General features: G+C 38.2%; 1 protein-coding gene across 1 annotated transcript in view; it reads right to left on the bottom strand.

Moving 5' to 3' along the window:
- Nucleotides 1-14,175, bottom strand: part of LOC134537839 (aquaporin AQPAn.G-like) — a 154,000-nt gene extending 139,825 nt beyond the window's left edge. Inside the window, exon 1 of the mRNA XM_063378698.1 lies at nt 14,061-14,175. Within this exon, the coding sequence (XP_063234768.1) occupies nt 14,061-14,076 (16 nt within the window). The 5' untranslated portion in view covers nt 14,077-14,175. The remainder of the gene's footprint in view (nt 1-14,060) is intronic.
- Nucleotides 14,176-20,178: the final 6,003 nt, after the last annotated feature.

A 20,178-nucleotide genomic window follows, 5' to 3' on the forward strand; every position in this document is an offset into this window, starting at 1 on the left:
AACTCCATGCAAGAAAATAATTCCCATTTCACCGGCAATGCGTTGCTGTAAAAGTAATATATGTTTGCTTGAAGTATGTGTGCCATGCTGACGCGGCGCGACATTCACAATCTTCCTGACACACCACTATCAGGTGGTTCGCCACAAGAGACTAGATGGAAACGGTTTTGAAAACAATCAACACTTTTAACTATCCACCTAAAATTATTATTAAAGAAGCTAAGCACCATTAAAAATAATTTCTTTGAATACCGTTTTAAATAAATAAATTTAACTACTTGCAGCTTACCAAAACAAATTTTGCGAGTAATGTTTCCTACACAAAACATATTACACCTGTGAATATATGTTTGGCGATAATTTGGGCGTATTTTGGCGTTAGATTTTCCCCGTGGGTAATTTTATAATACAGAGTTGTCATTCTTTTATTTTTACTGAATAAGCAAGTAGATACATTGAAACTAAAAAAAAAAAAAAAAAAAAAAAAATATCGTAAAGCTAGAAAACTTTCAGGTTAGCCATTTTCACGAAATCATGCATGTGTTAAACCCTAACCATGAGTGTCCTGCATAATAAACAACCCACGGCGCTCACGTGTCATAACGAATGATGAGAAAGAGAGTTGTGTAAAACTAGAGGTCATAGCTGTAATAAGAAGGAATGTATGCCGTAGCAAAATGGACATACAACCTTTTTCACATAGTTTCAATGTAGAATTACAAAACCCTATAACGGTAATACTCGGACATCACAGATCGGAAAGAAAAAAAATCGGAAAACATAGTTTTCACACACTACACACGTCCCTATATTTACCCTGAAAACACGGTTTCTTAATTCCTACTGGTTCGTGAAAAATAGCAGTTTAAATCCTACATTACTTGTGTTTCCACACTGCCACCGCCAGTCAATTTTACCCGCGATCGTGTATCTGTTTAGCACAACTGTGGCCAACTATGGGGAATAAAAAATTCGCAAATTCTTTCGTTTCATATATTGAGGTTTATCCCTGGATCCTGGAGGCTTGATCCTGATGGCATGATCATGTTGGCTTGATCCTGTGGTACTTGATGCATGCTGTTTTATTTCAATACGTTGGAACTACCTGTACATTAAAAAAAATTATCATATAATAATGAATTATAATCGAAAGTCGAATAAAAAGGCTTTTTATTTTCATCCTACAATCATAATTCTTTCTTATTTCTCAATTTCTTTTATGTGCAGGATACTGAAATAAAACAGCAAGCATCATGACCACAAGATCAAGCCAACAGGATGATGCCATCAGGATCAAGCCTTCAGGATCCAGGGATAAAATGGGATACATGAAACACCAGCTAAATCAAACACAGAATATACGACGGCTGTAATCAAAGAATTGCCTGGAAAAACTGCGGAATTCAATGTGTCAGCTACTTCAGTGCACAGCACGTGTTCCTCACAGAAAAGGAACTATGTTAACAATTCTATTCAAAATTTTGCCTCCCATTAGACTCGTTCGTTACAACGTGACTCAAAATAGTACGTACTTAAATGCAATGTAACAAAATACACATTTCGTAATAAAATTACCTATTATAATAAAACAACAAACATGAAATATAAGGCTCAAAAATTCATTAGAATTGCAATACAATTGTTATTTAAAAGAATTTCATTATCACAACATCACCAACATTTACAAAAGTTCTCAAAAAATAAAAAATAAAATAAATAGTTAAACAATGAATGGCGGCGGCAGCGTAAAATAACAACATTGCAATGTAAGATACAAAATTACTTACTAGTAGGAATTACGGAACCATACCTTCGGAGTAAAACCATGTGTTCCTAATTTTTTTCTTTCGTTATAAAAAGCCGCACAGTCCAATAACCATCCCTACAACAGTCACTACCATCAATATTCATAACCCTATTTAATTTTTTTTTAAATTTGAATTGCTTCTTGCCAAGTGGATTACGACGTGTACCTACAGTTGTACCCCATGCATTCTGCGAGCGTGGACACATCCCATGTGGTTATGCATCAAATAACAATGATGATGTGGTTAAGTCGGATATTTAATCTATGCACGGTGTCTCCACATGACGCCGTGGACAGTTAAAGAGTCCACACACAAGTCGGTGGAACTGGGGAAACCTTTTCACAGACGAGAGAGCCAAACGCCCGATCGTGCATCTTCGGTTTTTTTTGTTCATTGTTAATAAATATGGCGGTGTTGATAAAAGGAAAGACAATAAACAAGGCAACGGTATTTATTTGTACGCCGCCATATTTTTCGTTTGCCGTGTGTCCGTGAATGATTATTTTGGACAACTCATGATAATTAATGGTCAAATAGGTTAGGTTAGCTACATTAAAATAATACTTTAAAACATTGTGGACGGTTGATTTGGTTAGGATAGCTACATTAAAGATACTGTGGAATCACGTAAACGGTTTCCTAGCGCTGGATAGCTACATATTAAAAAGTTATTTGCTAAGCAACCATAAAATGATTTTACAGTATTTTTAATGTAGCTATACTTACCTAATATAACCAACCATCTACAATGTTTTAAAGTATTTATAATGTAGCTAACCTATCCTAATCGACCGCAAAATTTAATGCCACGCCGGTTTATACAATGAGATAGAACGACGTATGACGTATGAGTAAACTACATCCCAAATAAATACACCTGTTGTGGTACGGAAAAAAAAAGCCAGCATGAACTTCGGAGAACTTGGGTGTGGCTCTCTCGTCTGTGAAATGAAGGCTTCCCGTGGAACTGTGGCAGTATGATTTCAGTGCGCGACAGAATAATAAGTTAAGAGTTGAAAGGAGCGTGTAAAAGACGTTAATGTGAGCGTATGAGCTATTATTGTCGAGGGACAGTGTTTGCACGCACAGACTGTCCCCTGGCCTCGTCGCTCGACGGCTGGGTTATCTATCGTGGCGTCTGTCCTCGGGTGAGGTCGCTCCGAGGACGACCGAGCGCCCCTATGGAGGCTCGCTGCTGGTACAACGGGCGAGATGCGTGACTGCAATACCAGCCCCGAACCACGCACAATCAAGCACCCATCGTGTAGCTGATTGTGAAACAAGCGACGAATAACGAGCGTTCGACCAGTACAATATAGCGTCCAACTGTGCCAATGCCAGTTCAAAACAGATATTTTCCACGCTAAATACACTACCTGCAATCCATAGAAACTTTGTAGCTGCCGAAAATGCAGCTGAACATTTTACTGCTGAAATAATTAATTCAGATCATAATTCGACACGTTATAAAGCGAGAACGGAAGGAGTGTGGACGAGAAGTCTGGAAGGTTGCCTCCCTGGCTGGCACGTCTCTGCTTTGCCCGTCAAGGAGGAAGTGTGTTCTCCTTGGCGCCCACGCGTCCCGCTAAGGAGCAGGCAGACCATGCCCGCAAGCTGGCCCGACACTGGACGGCTTTTTGACGTGAATACGTCTTTAAAATAATTGCTTCCATAGTGGGAGGCAGTTCAAAAAACGAATGATAACAAAATCGGTGTGATACAGTTTGGTGTTGCAGCTACATATCTATCATCTCCATCCAAAATTTAATTACACCACTGGATAGCTAAAGGATCAAAGAATTCGTTACGCTAAGTGAGGACTGTGACGCATCGCGCGCCATTGGACAGAGTCTTGTGCCACGGCGGACGCAATCGTCACATTTTTTCTGCCACATTTCCTAGCATATTGTGAGTGTGACTCGAGAGTAAGAGTTCAATATTTCATAAATTCATAGTATTTCGAAATTCAGTTTCAGGTCATCACGAAAAAAAAATATGTTGAAAAAAAATAGGTTTTCTGTAAAGTCGGTTTACGGACGATAGTTTAACGTGACAACGTCATAACAAAACATTAATGAAATGATTGCATACTTTTATGAATAAAATTGAATCATTTTTGACGTGACGTCTAATAAATCGATGAACGCCGGCTACACGCACGAAAAAATGTCCCGTAACGTACATTGTCCCACTACGGATGTGTCCCGTTACGCTCATTGTACGCATGCGCGGCATCTATCTTCCACTCGATTGGAACAACCATCGATTTGACTTTTCAATTATGTTTTCGTCGTTTGAATTATTAATATTATGTAATTTAACAATCGTCCACCGATTTTCAGCACAATCGGTACGGTTATTTAAAAGTAATGTTGAATTTTCAAATACTTTTTTTTTGTACGAACAATGGTGTTTTACAGTTACACATAATAATTCAAATTACACCCGGGATCTTTTGCACAATGTTTTAAAAAATATTGTAACTCATTATAAATAAGTTTGGTGTATTTGGGATGCGTATTTGTTATAAAATCGTATTATAAAAACGAAATAATATTATTCCCTATGGTGCAGTAGTCTACGGTGACGGACACGAACCGAATGAATTGCGATATCTATTAGCTGCCACGGCAACCAGGCACTCGTTAATACATATTTTCCTTTGTTTATCGCGAGGGGCGTTATTATTAATGAATTATAAATAAAATTTCGTACCCGGGGCCACAATTGCATATCATTTTGAGCACTGGAAGACATAAAAAAAGTAAAATATTCTCGACGAATTTTAATCTGTGGTTTTCATTGCTTATTACAACAACAATTTCTGCAATAAAGGTTAATTATTCTTGCATTTTAAAAATCTGATTACTAGTATAATTTCAAGTATTTATTCTTTTATTATTAAAAAAAAGTAGCATCTGTCGGCAAGTGCAGTAATAATAGGTTATGTTACAATTGACTAAAAAATTATGGTAATTCATATAATTGATGATAGATATTTGATTACACTTTATTTATATAAAAACTTGTTCATAATTATATTTAAACTTTATAGCTAAACGCCAGTTGTTAAAATTAATTACAAGTCATCTACACGTGAACTGTTTCGTCAACTGTTTATAAAGTGAAGTGAAAAGTTAATGTGGTTTTCATTGTATATTACAACAACAATTTCGGCAATAAAGGTTAATCATTCTTGCATTTTAAAAATATGATTACTAGTATAATTTCAAGTATTTATTCTTTTATTATTAAAATAAAAATGATTCAATTTTATTCATAAAAGTATGCAATCATTTCATCAATGTTTTGTTATGACGTCACGTTAAACTATCGTCCGTAAACTGACTTTACAGACAACCAATTTTTTCTTACCTCGTAAAACAGAGTGTTTGCACTTTTTGATGAAATTTAGTACATTTTACGTTTAAGTTAAGGTGTAGTTACTGTATTTAACTGATTTAAAATTACAGTGGAATGTCTAAAAAAAAAATCATCCTCTCCCCCTTTCCCGTCATTTAAGGCAGAAATTTGATACTTTATGAAAATTTAGAAACATGATATTTAAAATATGAGGAAAATTACTGTTCAAATATAATTTAGGAATATGTGTAAGGTCACTGCCTACGTAAAAATTGTGAAACACCACCCCATCCATTTTTTAAATCCCTTAGAGCATAATAATGGTTCATATTACTAAAATTAAGCACAATTAATGTTTAAAAAGAGTAAATTTAATTCTTTATCTTATTTAAAAATAATCACCCACTTATTCCTGTCCACAGGAGGTTTCAGTAACCACCTTGACACCCTTTACCATCTCTTAAAAAAGGATATACGTATTTATTTTTCAATTTTAGCACACTTAACTTTAAAATTAAGAGTAAGATAACGGTTTATGTCCGATTTGGAAAAATAAAATCTCCCAGCCTACTTATTACATTAGATTTCGAAAACCACACCTAATACCCATTACTACCCCTAAAGCAGTATCGTGGTATCAGGTTAAAAAACAATTGTATTAAATCAAAATTACCCATTCCATGAATCATTTTAAGAACATGTATACATCTGTTCAATTAACCTTATTCAGATGCTTAATGGTCTATTTTTTTTTGCAATAAAAGGTTCTGAAGCTCCAACTTCAATGTGAATATACGGTTTTATTTTAAATTAAATTTTTTTTAAATGAACCTGTGGCCGAAGTTTGTTGGTTGATTTCTGACTCATTCTGTAGAATATTGACATATGTTAAAGAATCAAATTGGGGCGTAATATTAATATCGGATTGAAGTATGTGTAAGCTGATTCTGAACATCGACAGCGAAGTCATTACTGACGGATACGACACAGGCCGTGTCGTGCCACCGCGAGTGGCGGTGAAGGGGCTGGTGCTGGAGTGGGGGTGGTTGAGGGGGGGGGGGGGGGGGGAGAGACCTCCCTTGACCCGGCGGGATGACCTCGGGCTGTGCCGGGTGACCTCCGACAGAGGCGCGATATGCTAATGCTCTGCTTGTGCATCTGCCGCACGCTGCCGCGGTTATCTTGTCCGCGGCACCCGCCCTCTCACTCAGCAACAAACCTGACACCTTCACGTACTCCACGACCGCCTGCGATCCGCGGCAGTGCGCTCGGAATGAGCGGGGACGAACCACAACGCCGAAATACCACAACGCCGAAATACCACAACGCCGAAATGCCAAATTGACCACAACGCCGACAGCTAGAAAATGTTGTGTACCACAACGCCGAATTACCACAACGCCGAATTACCACAACGCCGAAATACACTAACACCGAAAAATGTCATTGCAGGACTGCCACAAAGGTTAGGTTAGGTTAGACTAGGTTAGGTTAGACTAGGTTAGGTTAGACTAGGTTAGGTTAGACTAGGTTAGGTTAGGTTAGGCTAGAATAGGCTAGGTTAAGTTAGGTTAGGTTATATTACGCTAGGTTAGGTTAGGTTAGGTAAGGTTAGGTTTGATTGTGGTATTTCGGCGTTAAGGTACATTTAAGAAACACACACAAATTCATTCAGTTGTTATTTCGGCGTTGTGGTACACAGCAGTTTTCTAGCTGTCGGCGTTGTGGTCAATTTTGACAATCGGCGTTATGGTATTTCGGCGTTGTGGCAACGAGCCAACACGCCGTATCACACGTACTTCGGTCTACTGATGGAATACCAGCGACAAGTGTGTCTGTGCGTTACACGTACGCCGAAACTGTAATCCTTCAACAGGGCCGCAGATGACTTGACAAGACTTGCATTACCTCAGCAATACAGATGCGAGTCTTGTGATCCTGATGCCGCTGGCCCGAGAATGAGAGAGGATAAACTAAGTGTATCAGCGTTGAAGCACACAGGCGACTGTATCTCCAGCGCACACGGCGCAGTGCTTGCAGTGCTGCGCGGGAGAGACGAGGAAACGTCCGCCACGTTCCCTCCGGGCAGGTCTCCGTGTCGGGAGGACAGCGCGCTGACCACACGGCGCCTCTCCACTGTCGTATGGGGCAAATCAACTTACACGCAATAAAGAAACCCACACATGTTTCGAGTCCAACTTGATGGTAAAAATGAAGAGAAATATATATATTTGTAGACAGCGAGTCTATTAGAGTCGGATGTACAGCGGACTGAAAGAGTAACCACGGTATAAACCTCCCGAAAGGTCATTCTTCTTCGTGGACCTTTGGACTCAGAGCTGAGTTCCCTTTATCCGTCACAGTGTCTGGGGTGACGACTGCTGAACCCTGAGGATGTGGTCCACGGCATGCTGAGCAGTCAGGCAGCGCGGGAGAAGCTACTAGCTACTCCGCCGGCCCCACTTGACTGGTGTGAAGAACCAGGCAGAGGCAGCAGTGTCAAGTGTTACTGACAGGTTCGTGTTTCTCGTGTCTTAGAACTACAGATTTAATTTCGTAGGAAGCAAAAATCAAATAAATAAGTCGGGACTATAAATATATTTTACACAAATGTACGCACAAAACAGTGTTTGTCTGTTGTGAATATATACCTGCAGGTCATATTTTCGAAACTTAACTTCTCCAGATGTTCATCACTAAGCAAGAACTAGCAAGATGTTTTCAAAAACAAAGAATTGACGCAAAATAATACGATCTTGATGAGACTGGCTTATCGTGCTCTGGATTTGAACCTAGATCTCAAGAACTAATTAAACCTGTTCCGAGTCACCAACAAGCCAGTTGTGTGGATAGCTACATGTTCAAACACACTGTCTGATCTTACTGCACATATATAGATGCTACAGAGGAAAAAAAAGTTAAAATAAACAGTGTAAACGATCAAATATAATGGGGAACCTTAACAGAGTAGAATAGGTATTTGCAAAATTATTAAACAGCTAGTTCGACGAGTTCAGATAAGCAAGGTGAAAGCGGTTGCGGTTTTTCACGATTAAAGTCCTAGTTTCTACGTTAAATTTTGTCGTTATTATCAATCAACTGTTATCGTGGCATTTCTGGCTGCTAATTTCCTCTGTGTGTGAGTTGAAACGTTAAACCTCAGGCAGAATGAGCTGCAGAGAACATCGAACGGTTGAACTGCCAGAAAGCATCCAGAATCCCAGCAGTTACATTATAACGAACAACAAACTCATTTACGGATGAAAAGAGTACCATTTAAAATGGAAGGAAAAAATATCAACGTCGTTTAGTCAATACGACCACATCAGGAAATCAAATTGCAGTCAAGAAATATTCAAGCTAAAACACCACATGTTGAGAAAACAAGAAGAACTGCAGGGAAGGCCAGTACATGCCGACAAGGAACAGCGAGAGAGGCGGAAGCGCTCCCAGGTGACAGACACAGACAGACACAGACAGACACAGACAGACACAGACAGACACAGACAGACACAGCGCGCACGGTCGGTCAAAGCAAGAGAGTGCAGAGGTTTATACGGGCAGGTGGGCACTTTAATTTTCTTTAGTTTTATTTGTTAGAGAAACAAAATAAAATATTTCAAAATACTCTTTAATTAATTTTTTTTTGTCACATGCTCACCAACATATGATTGCATTTCATACGTTTGGCTGGTTTAGTGCACCTGTGTGCCTGGAATGAAGATATAGGCCTAAGTACGGGAAATGCTAAATAAATGATGTTTTATTAAATTCATTAAAAGTTATTTGAATTAGTAAAAATAAAAAATAATGAAAAAGTCTTCATAGCCAAATATGTGACATCCGTAGATATTATTTTCACCGCTGTCTGCAGGATCGCTAAAAAAACGCACTCAGGCAGGAAGCGTGTCCTCGGAGCTAACAGCGGCCAGACAGGCGCCGGCCGAGATAGGAGAGGTGGGGCGGGCAGGACTTGAACCCGGGCCCACGAGGGCGCCAGTAGCGCCAGTAGCGCCGGTAGCGCCAGTAGCGCCAGTAGCGCCAGTGTCGCGGCGATAAGGAAGCCGCGAGTCAACAAGCAAACACACGGCTGTGATACTTCCACAGCGACCTCTCCACCACTACTCCCTACATTGTCCTGTTCTCCGAGGTGGGTCCTAACGTTTCCGAAGTGTCTACGAAAATACATATGCTTACACAGTTTTAATTTATCTTAAGACATTACTTTTGAAGATATAATTTAAGGAACATAATAATTAACATTTGATGTCAATCATAATGATTTAAAAAATCTCGAAAATATTCTGTATAGCAGTTAAAAGATACGCATATTATAAATAGCAAATCTAATGCCTCAACTTTACTATAATTTAATTAATTTCCCTGCTTATTGCCTTAAGGGGCCCGCCTACCTGGTCACACACACGGTGTGCAGAGCTTCAGGAAAAACAACGCGATTTCATAACTACTCAAGATATCCGAGTGGGGTATGTTTACGAAAAGCATTTAAGAGTTCGCTGAGGCCCGAAAAGTACTTTTAATTTTGGATCATGTTTTTAAATTGTATTTCTAGAAGCGTTAAAATGGCTGAAACGCATGTTTTCAGAGTAATTTTTAGGTGTAAAACAAGTGGTACAGATTTTTGAAAGCACTTAAGGGGCTTGCATTACACCTTTATCTTCATTTCCCCGTAATATAAAAATACGGTCACCGCACAAATTTCACAGTTATCAATTGACGACGAGAAGACTGCGCACCAGTTCAGAGCCTTGCGCTTAGAGGCGACACCGCGCTAGAAATACCATCGAGCGTCGCGCTTATCATCTTGCCTCACTAACATACATACACCCCTGACGAGGCGGGCCCCTTAAGGGTTCCACCCAGTTGTTGGTAGGCCTTGGCTAGTTTATGAAATTTTCAACGTAATGAAAACCGAATCAGCACGAAGGACACAATCACCTTCATAATTTACCCAAATGTGACAATAATGCACAATTGGCAAGTTTCATGTGAGTATTAGTTCAACTACGCTAACGAGGAGAGGGAACGACTTGGGGAATGCATTCGGGTTGAGACTCGGTTTGTTATTAGTATACCTTCAGGATGTTTACCCCTTAAAGTAATAAAGCACACTGGCCAGCCACTCCCGAGAAAATCGCATTTGGAAATTTAAACACGGTTTACGTACTAGTTAGTAACTTTCCCCTCTGGCCGACGGGCGGTCTAGGTAGTACCGTACTGGCTTGCAGTGTAAATATGTTCTAGGTATAGACTCAAAACAAAAACATTGAGTCAAAAGAGGCTCCAAAAACCATTGCTAAAGGTTTTTTTAAAATTTCCTTTAATTTAAATATTGATTTACTATAACCATATCAGAAATGTATATATATCAACTAAATTAGGTAAAAGAGCACTGAGTGCTGGAATGTCATGTCGCAATAACAAGATCTGTAAAGTGTAAAAAGTGTGTCAGTAAAAAAAAAACTATTTAATTGAATTGCCACTTAGACACTCGGGGTTCGATCCTCGCTGGTTGAGAATTTTTTTAATAATAACTTTTTTAATAAATATAATTTTTACTAACATTATTAATTTAAATATAAGTTATTTTCTATTAGTTATAATAAAACATTTATTTGATATTGCTTCATATTATAATAATTAAAGTAATAATTTTATATTTCAAGTATAAAATATTAATGGGTTTAATAATAAGTTATAAATAAATATTCTACTGAGTCTTGTCATTAAAATGTAATTAAAATTTTGAAATTATTCTATCCAAACGGTTATAAATTTTCTGTTGAAACCGAGGTAAATATGTATTGTACGGATTAGCGCCAAAAAAAATCGTACAAATATGAAATAACTTTCATTATATGCTATCTTACGTCCTCTTTTCAGAACCGCCTGCGGAGATAAAAAATTCCAAATACTTTTGGAGATATGGCCGTTCTTATTTTGCTATACCAGACGTGTGTAATAATTTGACCGTCGCCATTTTATATTTTGCCGTGTGCGCGTGAATGTCTAAATAACATAAATTTTCCATTAGGTAAGGTTAGTTACATTATAAATACTTCAAAATAAACAGAAATTAAAAATAATATCAATTTATTTTACATGTTGTATAGTTTTAAGTATTTATAATGTAACTGACCTGACCTAACAAAATGGGACAAAGGTAGATTAGGTCAGGTCAGCTACATTATAAATACTTTGAAACTGAACAGACATTAAAAATAATAAAATTAATTTTATTGGTTGTTTAGTTTTAAAGTATTTATAATGTAGCTGACCTGACCTAACAAACCGGGAAAAAGGATGAACAGAATAAACTCACGTAAGTTTCTTTTTACATGATGTATTCGTTTACGTGAGAGTCCTTAAGATCCACATAAAGTTCTGCCATTCCCGATTACACCCGAATATTCACCTTCGGCCAACCTCGGGATTTATTTATTTTTGCGCAGGAAAAATGAATTGAAATATTAAAAGTGGTCGGATAGGTTAGCTACATTAAAACACTTTAAAACTATTTGGATGGTTAGTTAGGTTAGTATAGCTACATTAAAATAAACAGAGAAATATTAATAAATAAACCCGAGGTTGGCCGAAGGTGAATTGTTCGGGTGTAATCGGGAATGGCAGAACTCTATGTGCATCTTAGGTTTCTCCGTTCGGGAACATCGCAAAAAAAAAAAAATGATACTTGTAAACAAGCAACCGTTATCGCCGCACGAGTGCACAGGATGAAAATTAAAAAATTCGATATCTCCAAAAGTATTTGGAATTTCTTATCTCAGCCGGGTTTAATGAAAAGAGGAAGTTTAAGAGCACAGAATAAAGGTATTTTCGGATTTTTAAATTTTTTTTAAAAAAAAATCGCCAAAAAATGAAGATTAAAAAATTCGATATCTCCTAAAGTAATTGGAATTTTTTATCTCCGCAGGCGGTTCTGAAGAGAGTACGTAAGATAGCATATAATGAAAGTTATTTCATATTTGTACGATTTTTTTTGGCGCTAATCCGTTTAATACATATTTACCGAAACCGATTTTGACCTGACCTGAGCAGTTGCGTTTCTATCGTTTTCTTTGTATTCTATTGAAAAACGTAATGTGGTAACTTCTTTTGCTTACCCCAATATTGTGTTCAATTTCTCAACCGTTTGATTATTCTTATTTCTCTGCAAAATCTGAACAAACAAGGCAGTTTATTCTTGAGTGAAATTCTTTCAAACAGATCTACTTCAACAACATCGTTCATGTAAACAATAATCTCTTATTAATTGTGCAAGATGCGAAAAAATAAATATTTTTAAATTTTTTATAATTACTATCCAGGTTCTTGTTTGTATTATAAAATATATGAATAACATTTATTAATAAAAATAATACATTTTAATTATGAGGACTTTTTATAACTATTGTTACTGTCCCATTATTTTATTCTTCAAAGACATAATTATTACTGTAAAATAAATATAATCTAATAAACACATTATTTAAAAAAAATTATTTCTTTTAAAATTAATAATATTTGTAAACAGTCAAATTATAAAAATAATTAATCATTAAAAAGAGCGATCAACAGTAGGCCTAAGAATCGAAATCCGAGCGTCTGGGCGGCAAGCAAGAATGAAACCAGCCACGCCACTGCGCCGTTGGCTAGAGCAAAATTTAACTATTATATAAATTATGCTTGGATATTAAATGACCTTTCTTGCCCGGAACTGGCTGGCCAGTGAGCTTTATTACATTTCAAGGGGTGGACACCCTGAAGATATGCTACTAATACACCGAGTCTCTTCCCGAAGTGAATTTCCCCAAGTCGCGCCCTACCCTTGTAAGTCGAAAAATATTTCCAGATTCTCAGTAGGTTTAAGTTTAATTTCTTCACAAAGAATAAACATAAGGTGTTCCTATTAGTCGTTTACATGTAAGGTTTAATCAATATTTCTTAAATATTTTTGTTGTAACCAGAATTTCATTTCGGTCTGTTACAAATAAAATGAGGATGTTACATGTACATAATAAAATGTTCTAAACTATATGAATATACGGAGAGATATCTTGTTTATTTAGACTTCTTTATATCAGCGATTGGTTATAACTTCATACATGTTCACGGGACATTTAACTGCATACCTGCATTTAGGACACTTAACTAGCTTGGGTGAGGTGGGTCAACAGGCAGACCACAGCTTCACGAACACCGAGAGAAAGAAGAGTGTAGAGGAGAGGGGTAGAGATGGGCTCTGGCGAGTACTTCCAGTTTCGAGTGGCGAATACTTAGCCTAGAGATATATATCATTATCAAATTATTTGCTACTGGAAATTGTAAGTACTAATAGAGCCCATCTCTATTCCATCTCCCCTCCACTCTTATTTTCTCTCGGTGTTCGTGAATTGTGGTCTTGGCTTGACCCACGTAAGCCAATTTAAGTGTCCTGAACGCAGGTATGTAGTTAAAAACCAATCATGCAAATAAACAAGATGAAATAAACGAGGCGAATCTCAGTAGGTTCAAATAGTAAACAACCTTTTTTTTTTAAATTTTATTTACCTAAAACATCCTTATTTTATGTTATACAAAATTTTTTTCTTGGCCAGCATCGTAGAACAGATTAATTAAATAAAGCACAGCGTAACACAATTTTAATTTATCTTAAGACATTACTTTTGAAGATATAATTTAAGTAACAAAACAATTAACATTTGATGCCGCTCATAATGATTTTAAAAAATCTCGAAAAAATTCTGCATTACAGTTATAAGATACGCATATTTTAAATAGCAAATCGAATGCCTCAACTTTACTACAATTTAATTAAATTCCCTGGTTATTGCCTTAAGGGTTGCACCCAGTTGCAAGAAGCTTCCTTACCTACAGCCTTGCCCATGGCGCGAGAAGTGTGTCGGGACGGGAGCGTGGAGCGACGGTGGCGCGGCGCGGCGGTCGCGGGCGGAACTGACACGAGAGCGCGGCGCGGGACGCGAGTGAACCCGAGCGCCGCCGAGCCGCCGGCCTATATCCGGGCCTCTCCCCTCCCTGTCAACAACCCCCTCCCACACCGCTTTTCCCCGGCCGGCTCTGCACCGCCTCACCCCTGGGCATCATCTCCAGCTCATGTGCACAGGACTGTATACCTAACAGCTTTGAATATATATACTGTATAGAAGTCGCCAGCCCAGGTTAAAATTTCTAATACGGTTTGAGGTAGTTGGTTAATTCACCGCCGCAATCGCCACCATCTCTAGGGCATCGACTTGTGGTGGTCCCTAACGGACAAGTGTCGAACTCTTCAAACACCCCTTCCCCGCCCTCCCTCAAACATGCGTTGTCCCTCACCCACCCTCTACCCCACCTCTCATCCCTACGCACAAACTCCCGTTGAACGACCTTGAGCTGCAGTGAATGTTGGGTTATGGTGCGGGGGAATGACAGCGGGCGACAGTGCTGCGCTCTAACCTGTAAATAACAACCTAAGACGATACAGGGCGTTACGGCAGCTCACTGCAGCGGTGAAGTTCCCAAGCTGCTCATCATACGCTCCTGAAAAACGTAGAGTAAATCCTATCCACTCGCGACTTCTATACAGTATATATATTCAAAGGTACTAGCGAACCCTTGTCACTAGTGGACATTGACACATTTGCTTCTCGTATTTATCTAATGTCATCAATCCTAATTTATAACCGATATGAATCCCAATTGTTCAAGCATTCTCAAGTCGTAGTGGTCTTATCAGGTGCCTCTATTTGACCCGGTCGGTATAACCTCTTAACACTGACATTCTACTAAGAACTGTTTTACTGGTAGTGTCTTTGGGTTGAGAATTTTTCACTAATCCATACAAAATTTTACCTACTGCCAGATGAGCTAGAAGCTTTAAATATAGCAAAGTCATAGCTTTTTACCTGCAAACAATTTTTTTTTTTAATTTAATACTTTTAACATTATGTTCGCATGAATGAGCTATATATAGCAGAATTTATTACTTAAATAATAACTCCACGTGAGTTATACTACTATTCTAGTCTACTTTATGTATACAGGCGGTAATTTTTCCTATTAAAATATATACTATGAAATGAGTAACATTTAACAAAAACGTTGAGTTAAATATTTAAAATCGAGACAAAATAATTCCGTACTAAATAAAGTAAAAGGTAGACTGAACTAACAGAGGGGTCGTCTGCCTACATCCAGGGCTACCTTGTTGCGACCGGCGTGGTTCCTCGTGGCTTCCGCTGCCTCCAGCTATCGTCCCGTCTCATTCATTCATCCACATGTCCTGGAGGTTGAAGTAAAGTATGTTCGCCATTCTGTTCTCTCAAAATGTAACAACGTGTCAGTTCGACATGCGCCGCCTGGCCCAAGGATCAGTTACACCGCAAACTACTTGCCAGAGCATGTGTGGGCAGACGCGGTGTGTGTGGGCCTAAGTCTTAGAGATGTCTCATTGAAGTAAGAAACTAAGTGCCTATGTACGCATGGGGAGAGGTGGTGTGTGTGTGCCTAAGTATCAAACGTGTCTCACTGAATTAATTAACTATTTGCCAATTCATTTTTGGGCAGAGGCGGTTTGCGTGACATGTCTCATAGAAGTTTGTAAATATGTACTTGTTAAACCACATTTGTACAGACGCGTTGTGTGGGCCTAAGTCTCAGACATGTCTCACCTTACCTGCACCAGAATGAATACAGTTTTAACCAATTTACTGCGAACCAACCTTAGTGCTTTCTTTTAATATATGCTACATAAGCATGCCATTACTTTACTTGGATACTCAGAAATATTCTCGGAGTCCACACAGTTTTAAACATTTTTTTTGGTGCATTTCCAAAGCTCCTGTTGCGATTCCCTTCGCATGTTTTGCGCCTTACTGCCAGAATTAGACAGCCACTTACAACTGTGAGGAGCCAGCGACCTCACACATCTGACAACATGGCATTGGGCAGCGCTGCTAACTTCAATAGTTTTTGCGACTGTTCCCCCCATGTCGATCAGAGGGATGGCTCAGTCATGCTTGACGAGGAATAACCGTCTAACAGACTGTCCCAAGGTCAAGGTGGTTCCCATACCTGAAGTGCAGTATTTGTCTTTTATTTTCGGAACCTTTAGGGTGAGCATGCTGGGGGGACTCCCTACTTAACCATGTACAATGGGTGTGTGTGGTCCTAAGTCATTCACATTAATCAGGCGAGTTTTCATTTCTGATTAACATGTAATATTACTTGTGTCAGCAGTGAGTCTGACTGCGTCTATAAACAGATTTCTTCGCCTCCTCAAATAAAACACCATGCCTATCCACTGGTTTATTTCTCTATATTTCCTTATATTGTTCATCAATAGTTTTAGCACAGAAAAAAAAACTTTTCTTTTAAGTGAAACCTGATGTGGCCGAGAATCTCAAAATTTCTCTCTTACCATCTTGAGTTGATGTTCCAGGATCTTCTGACTGCATCTTGACAGCATCTGATATACTATTTTTCCTAGTGTAATTTTTCCTGCAGATAGAGTGGACCAATGAGGATTGGATTTCTCTAAGGCTGGAGACTTTTCCGTCATTCTCAGTTTTCCTAGCTGCTATCAAAGTGGTGGCGGAGGCGATGGAGGCAGAGGCGAAGGTGGGGGGAGTGGGGCGTGATGCGCGAAGCAGTCCCTCGCCCTCGCCCCCTCACGCCACGCCGCTACTATCCGTCCTGCTGCATCTGCGCCAGGGTGTCCACAAGGAAGAAATATTTCGTACCAACTTAGCCGAGAAAAAAGTACTAGATTTGAAAAAAAAAAAAAGTACTAAATTATAATTTGTTATTGTTTTAACAATTTAGGAAGTTATTATAACATTGCAATGCTCGAACTTAAATATCACACACCACACACACATACATTCCATAGTTTTTAAAAATAATTACGCTTAATAATAAAACATATTGGAGTTACTGTTATATTATTATATTAAAGAAAACAGTACTAGATCTGAACGTAAATGTACTAGACCACTAAAAAAGTTATAAAAGTACTATATCTAGTACGAAAGTACTAATTGTGGACACCCTGATCTGCGCTTGTCTCACGTGTCTAGCGCCGTCGCCTCTGCTGCACATTTTAAGTCTTCAATGTTTAAGTCTTCAAGGTCAAAGGTCGAGGTTAAATGTCAAGGTAAAGGTGAAAGGTCAAGGTCAACATAATAATAGAGACTATAACGAAAAGAACAATAAGTAGTGGGGCACTCGATTTAAATATGGTGGAAGTCAATATGGTGGCATTAAATATGGTGGTCATTGTCAAGATCAAGGTCAGGGTCAAAGTCAAAATTGCGACCATAACAAATATTGCAATGGTGACATCATAATTTAAGATGGCCGCCGTGACATCAGATAGCGAATGGTCACTGACTCCACCATCAATCATCGAGTTAAAACCAGTTCCAGGCGCCCCCAATATATACAACTTATGAACATGCATATAACGTATAAAGATATGCTAAACGTAAATAAATGTCAAAAATATACATATGCATATGACATTTTATATGCAAGCATAATTACCAATATTTATTGCATGGGTTTTAACCCTTTGTTAAATGATAATTTGTTTACCTTATAACCAGCCTGTAAGAGGTTGTTTTAATAAACTTTAATTACGCATGTTATTTGACAAACAAGATATCAAACATACTTTTATCCCTATGATAACAAATATATAATTGATAATACTTTCGCAACAGAGGAGACCATGTGGAGTAGAGAGGAAAACCTATATGCTCATACTCACCTATTAAATTAGTTTTTTTTTATTTCTCCGTCAACAGTTCCTGCATTATTTTACCATGCCTATTATTATACTTTTTGTGGAAATTATCATCAGAATACTGTTGTAAAATATCAGGAATATGATCATAACAAAAAAAAATGTGTTCAACGAATTGCATCATTGTATATAATGCAATATCGATTTTGTTTATTACCGCAACTAAGTATTGCGTACAAGCAAACCCATACATATATTACATTTCAGTGTTTTTCTACATAAAAAAATTGGTTGTCTGTAAAGTCGGTTTACGGACGATAGTTTAACGTGACGTCATAACAAAACATTGATGAAATGATTGCATACTTTTATGAATAAAATTGAATCATTTTTATTTTAATAATAAAAGAATAAATATTTGAAATTATACTAGTAATCAGATTTTTAAAATGCAAGAATAATTAACCTTTATTGCTGAAATTGTTGTTGTAATAAGCAATGAAAACCACATTAACTTTTCACTTCACTTTATAAACAGTCGATGAAACAGTTCACGTGTAGATGACTTGTAATTAATTTTAAAACTGACGTTTAGCTATAAAGTTTAAATAATTATGAACAAGTTTTCATATAAATAAACTGTAATCAAATATCTATCATCAATCATATGAATCACCATAATTTTTTAGTCAATTTTAATATAACCTATTATTACTGCACTCGCCGACAGCGTAACGGAACACAGCGTAACGGAACAATGAGTGTAAAGGGACACAGCGTAACGGAACAATGTGCGTAACGGGACACTTTTTCGTGCGTCCAGCCAGCGTTCATCGATTTATTAGACGTCACGTAAAAAATAGTTAATTGGCTAAGAAGCCGAAGGCAGAGACCGAGTTCCCTCTCGTGCAGGCATTGTTCTCCTGCTGCTCTGCGACGCAAGTCCAGTGAACTGACAATCAACCACGCGCCTCTGTGAACCTGGCGGTGTATCTCCGACCAGCTGCTGCGCGGGGCGTGAACCGCACAGCTCACCTGCCGCGGTGTGTCTGTAATGTCCCGCGGGGAAAGCGACACTCTCCTCGTGATACACGGCGACATGTATCACGCGCTCGCCGACAGCAGCTATTGTCGCTAGATGGGCGTGAGACTGTTCGAACAACACGAGTATTCATGAGACAAAAGCTGGTGCGCAACACCGCGGCCGTCTATCTTCGCGCGGCGTTTCAACATCTGTTCAAAACCCGAAAAAAAACGAACGCCATTGCCACAACACTTGTGTATCTGTCAGTATTCATCTCATCGCCTACAAATGGGAGTCAGGAGAACCTGGTGGGATGGGTTTTACCAACTCCGCCTTGGATAATTAAATATGAGAAATGAGTAGCTGCAAGAAGCCTGGAACCCCTCAGTAAACTCGGAGGTCTTGCCTTATGCGTCTATGCACACATATTCTTGCAATGCCCAATTCAATCCCCATTTACTAATGATGTGGGAAAGGGCTTAAATTAAACATCAAATAATTTTTTTTCTTATTTCGTACCACATTTTTTTTTTTCGTAGGGTTTAATATTACGACAGGTCTTTGAAATCTAAAAATTTAAAAAAAAAAAACTTGAAACTGTGAACACGGTTACTGATTTGCAATACAGTATCTATTTCATTTTAAAGTTCATGTTGTGTGACGAAACGAACAGTGGGCTGTTTTCAACAAGCGAGCATTTTAGCGGAATGAACTCACTTTTCTACCGGTTCGCTTGAGTAAAAGCTCCTTTCTTTACTCCTACAGTCCATTTACACGCCAGAGAAAATAATCAGATATTATTTTCTATGCCGTATCCCTCTTTACTGGTTGTGATAATAAGACTTGAATCACTCCTTTACGATATCCCAGGTCGCCCCGGGTCAGTTATGATGCTCGGGTGAGCAAGTACAATAGTGACAAGTTCATCATAAGAACTGCTGTTGGTATTAAATACTTAAGTTCACTTGAAAATTCTGTAGCGTCTCTCTCTGTTATATTAAATATGATTTAGATTGAAAACACTTTTTTTTAGATGCATGCTAATTTTAAGAATACTAATTACTTTTGCCCTTTTTAGAGGCGGATAAATGAGTTAACAAACCTAGAACTATTTGTCTACATGTAATTAAATAGCTAATGTTTGAGATTATTCTTGAACCTATTGGTGTATCGGATTACTTTAGTTTAGCAAAGTTTAACCAGGTTATAAAAATGAATAT

This window comes from Bacillus rossius, chromosome 12 (genome assembly GCF_032445375.1).
Source record: "Bacillus rossius redtenbacheri isolate Brsri chromosome 12, Brsri_v3, whole genome shotgun sequence".
Lineage (NCBI taxonomy): Eukaryota > Metazoa > Arthropoda > Insecta > Phasmatodea > Bacillidae > Bacillus > Bacillus rossius.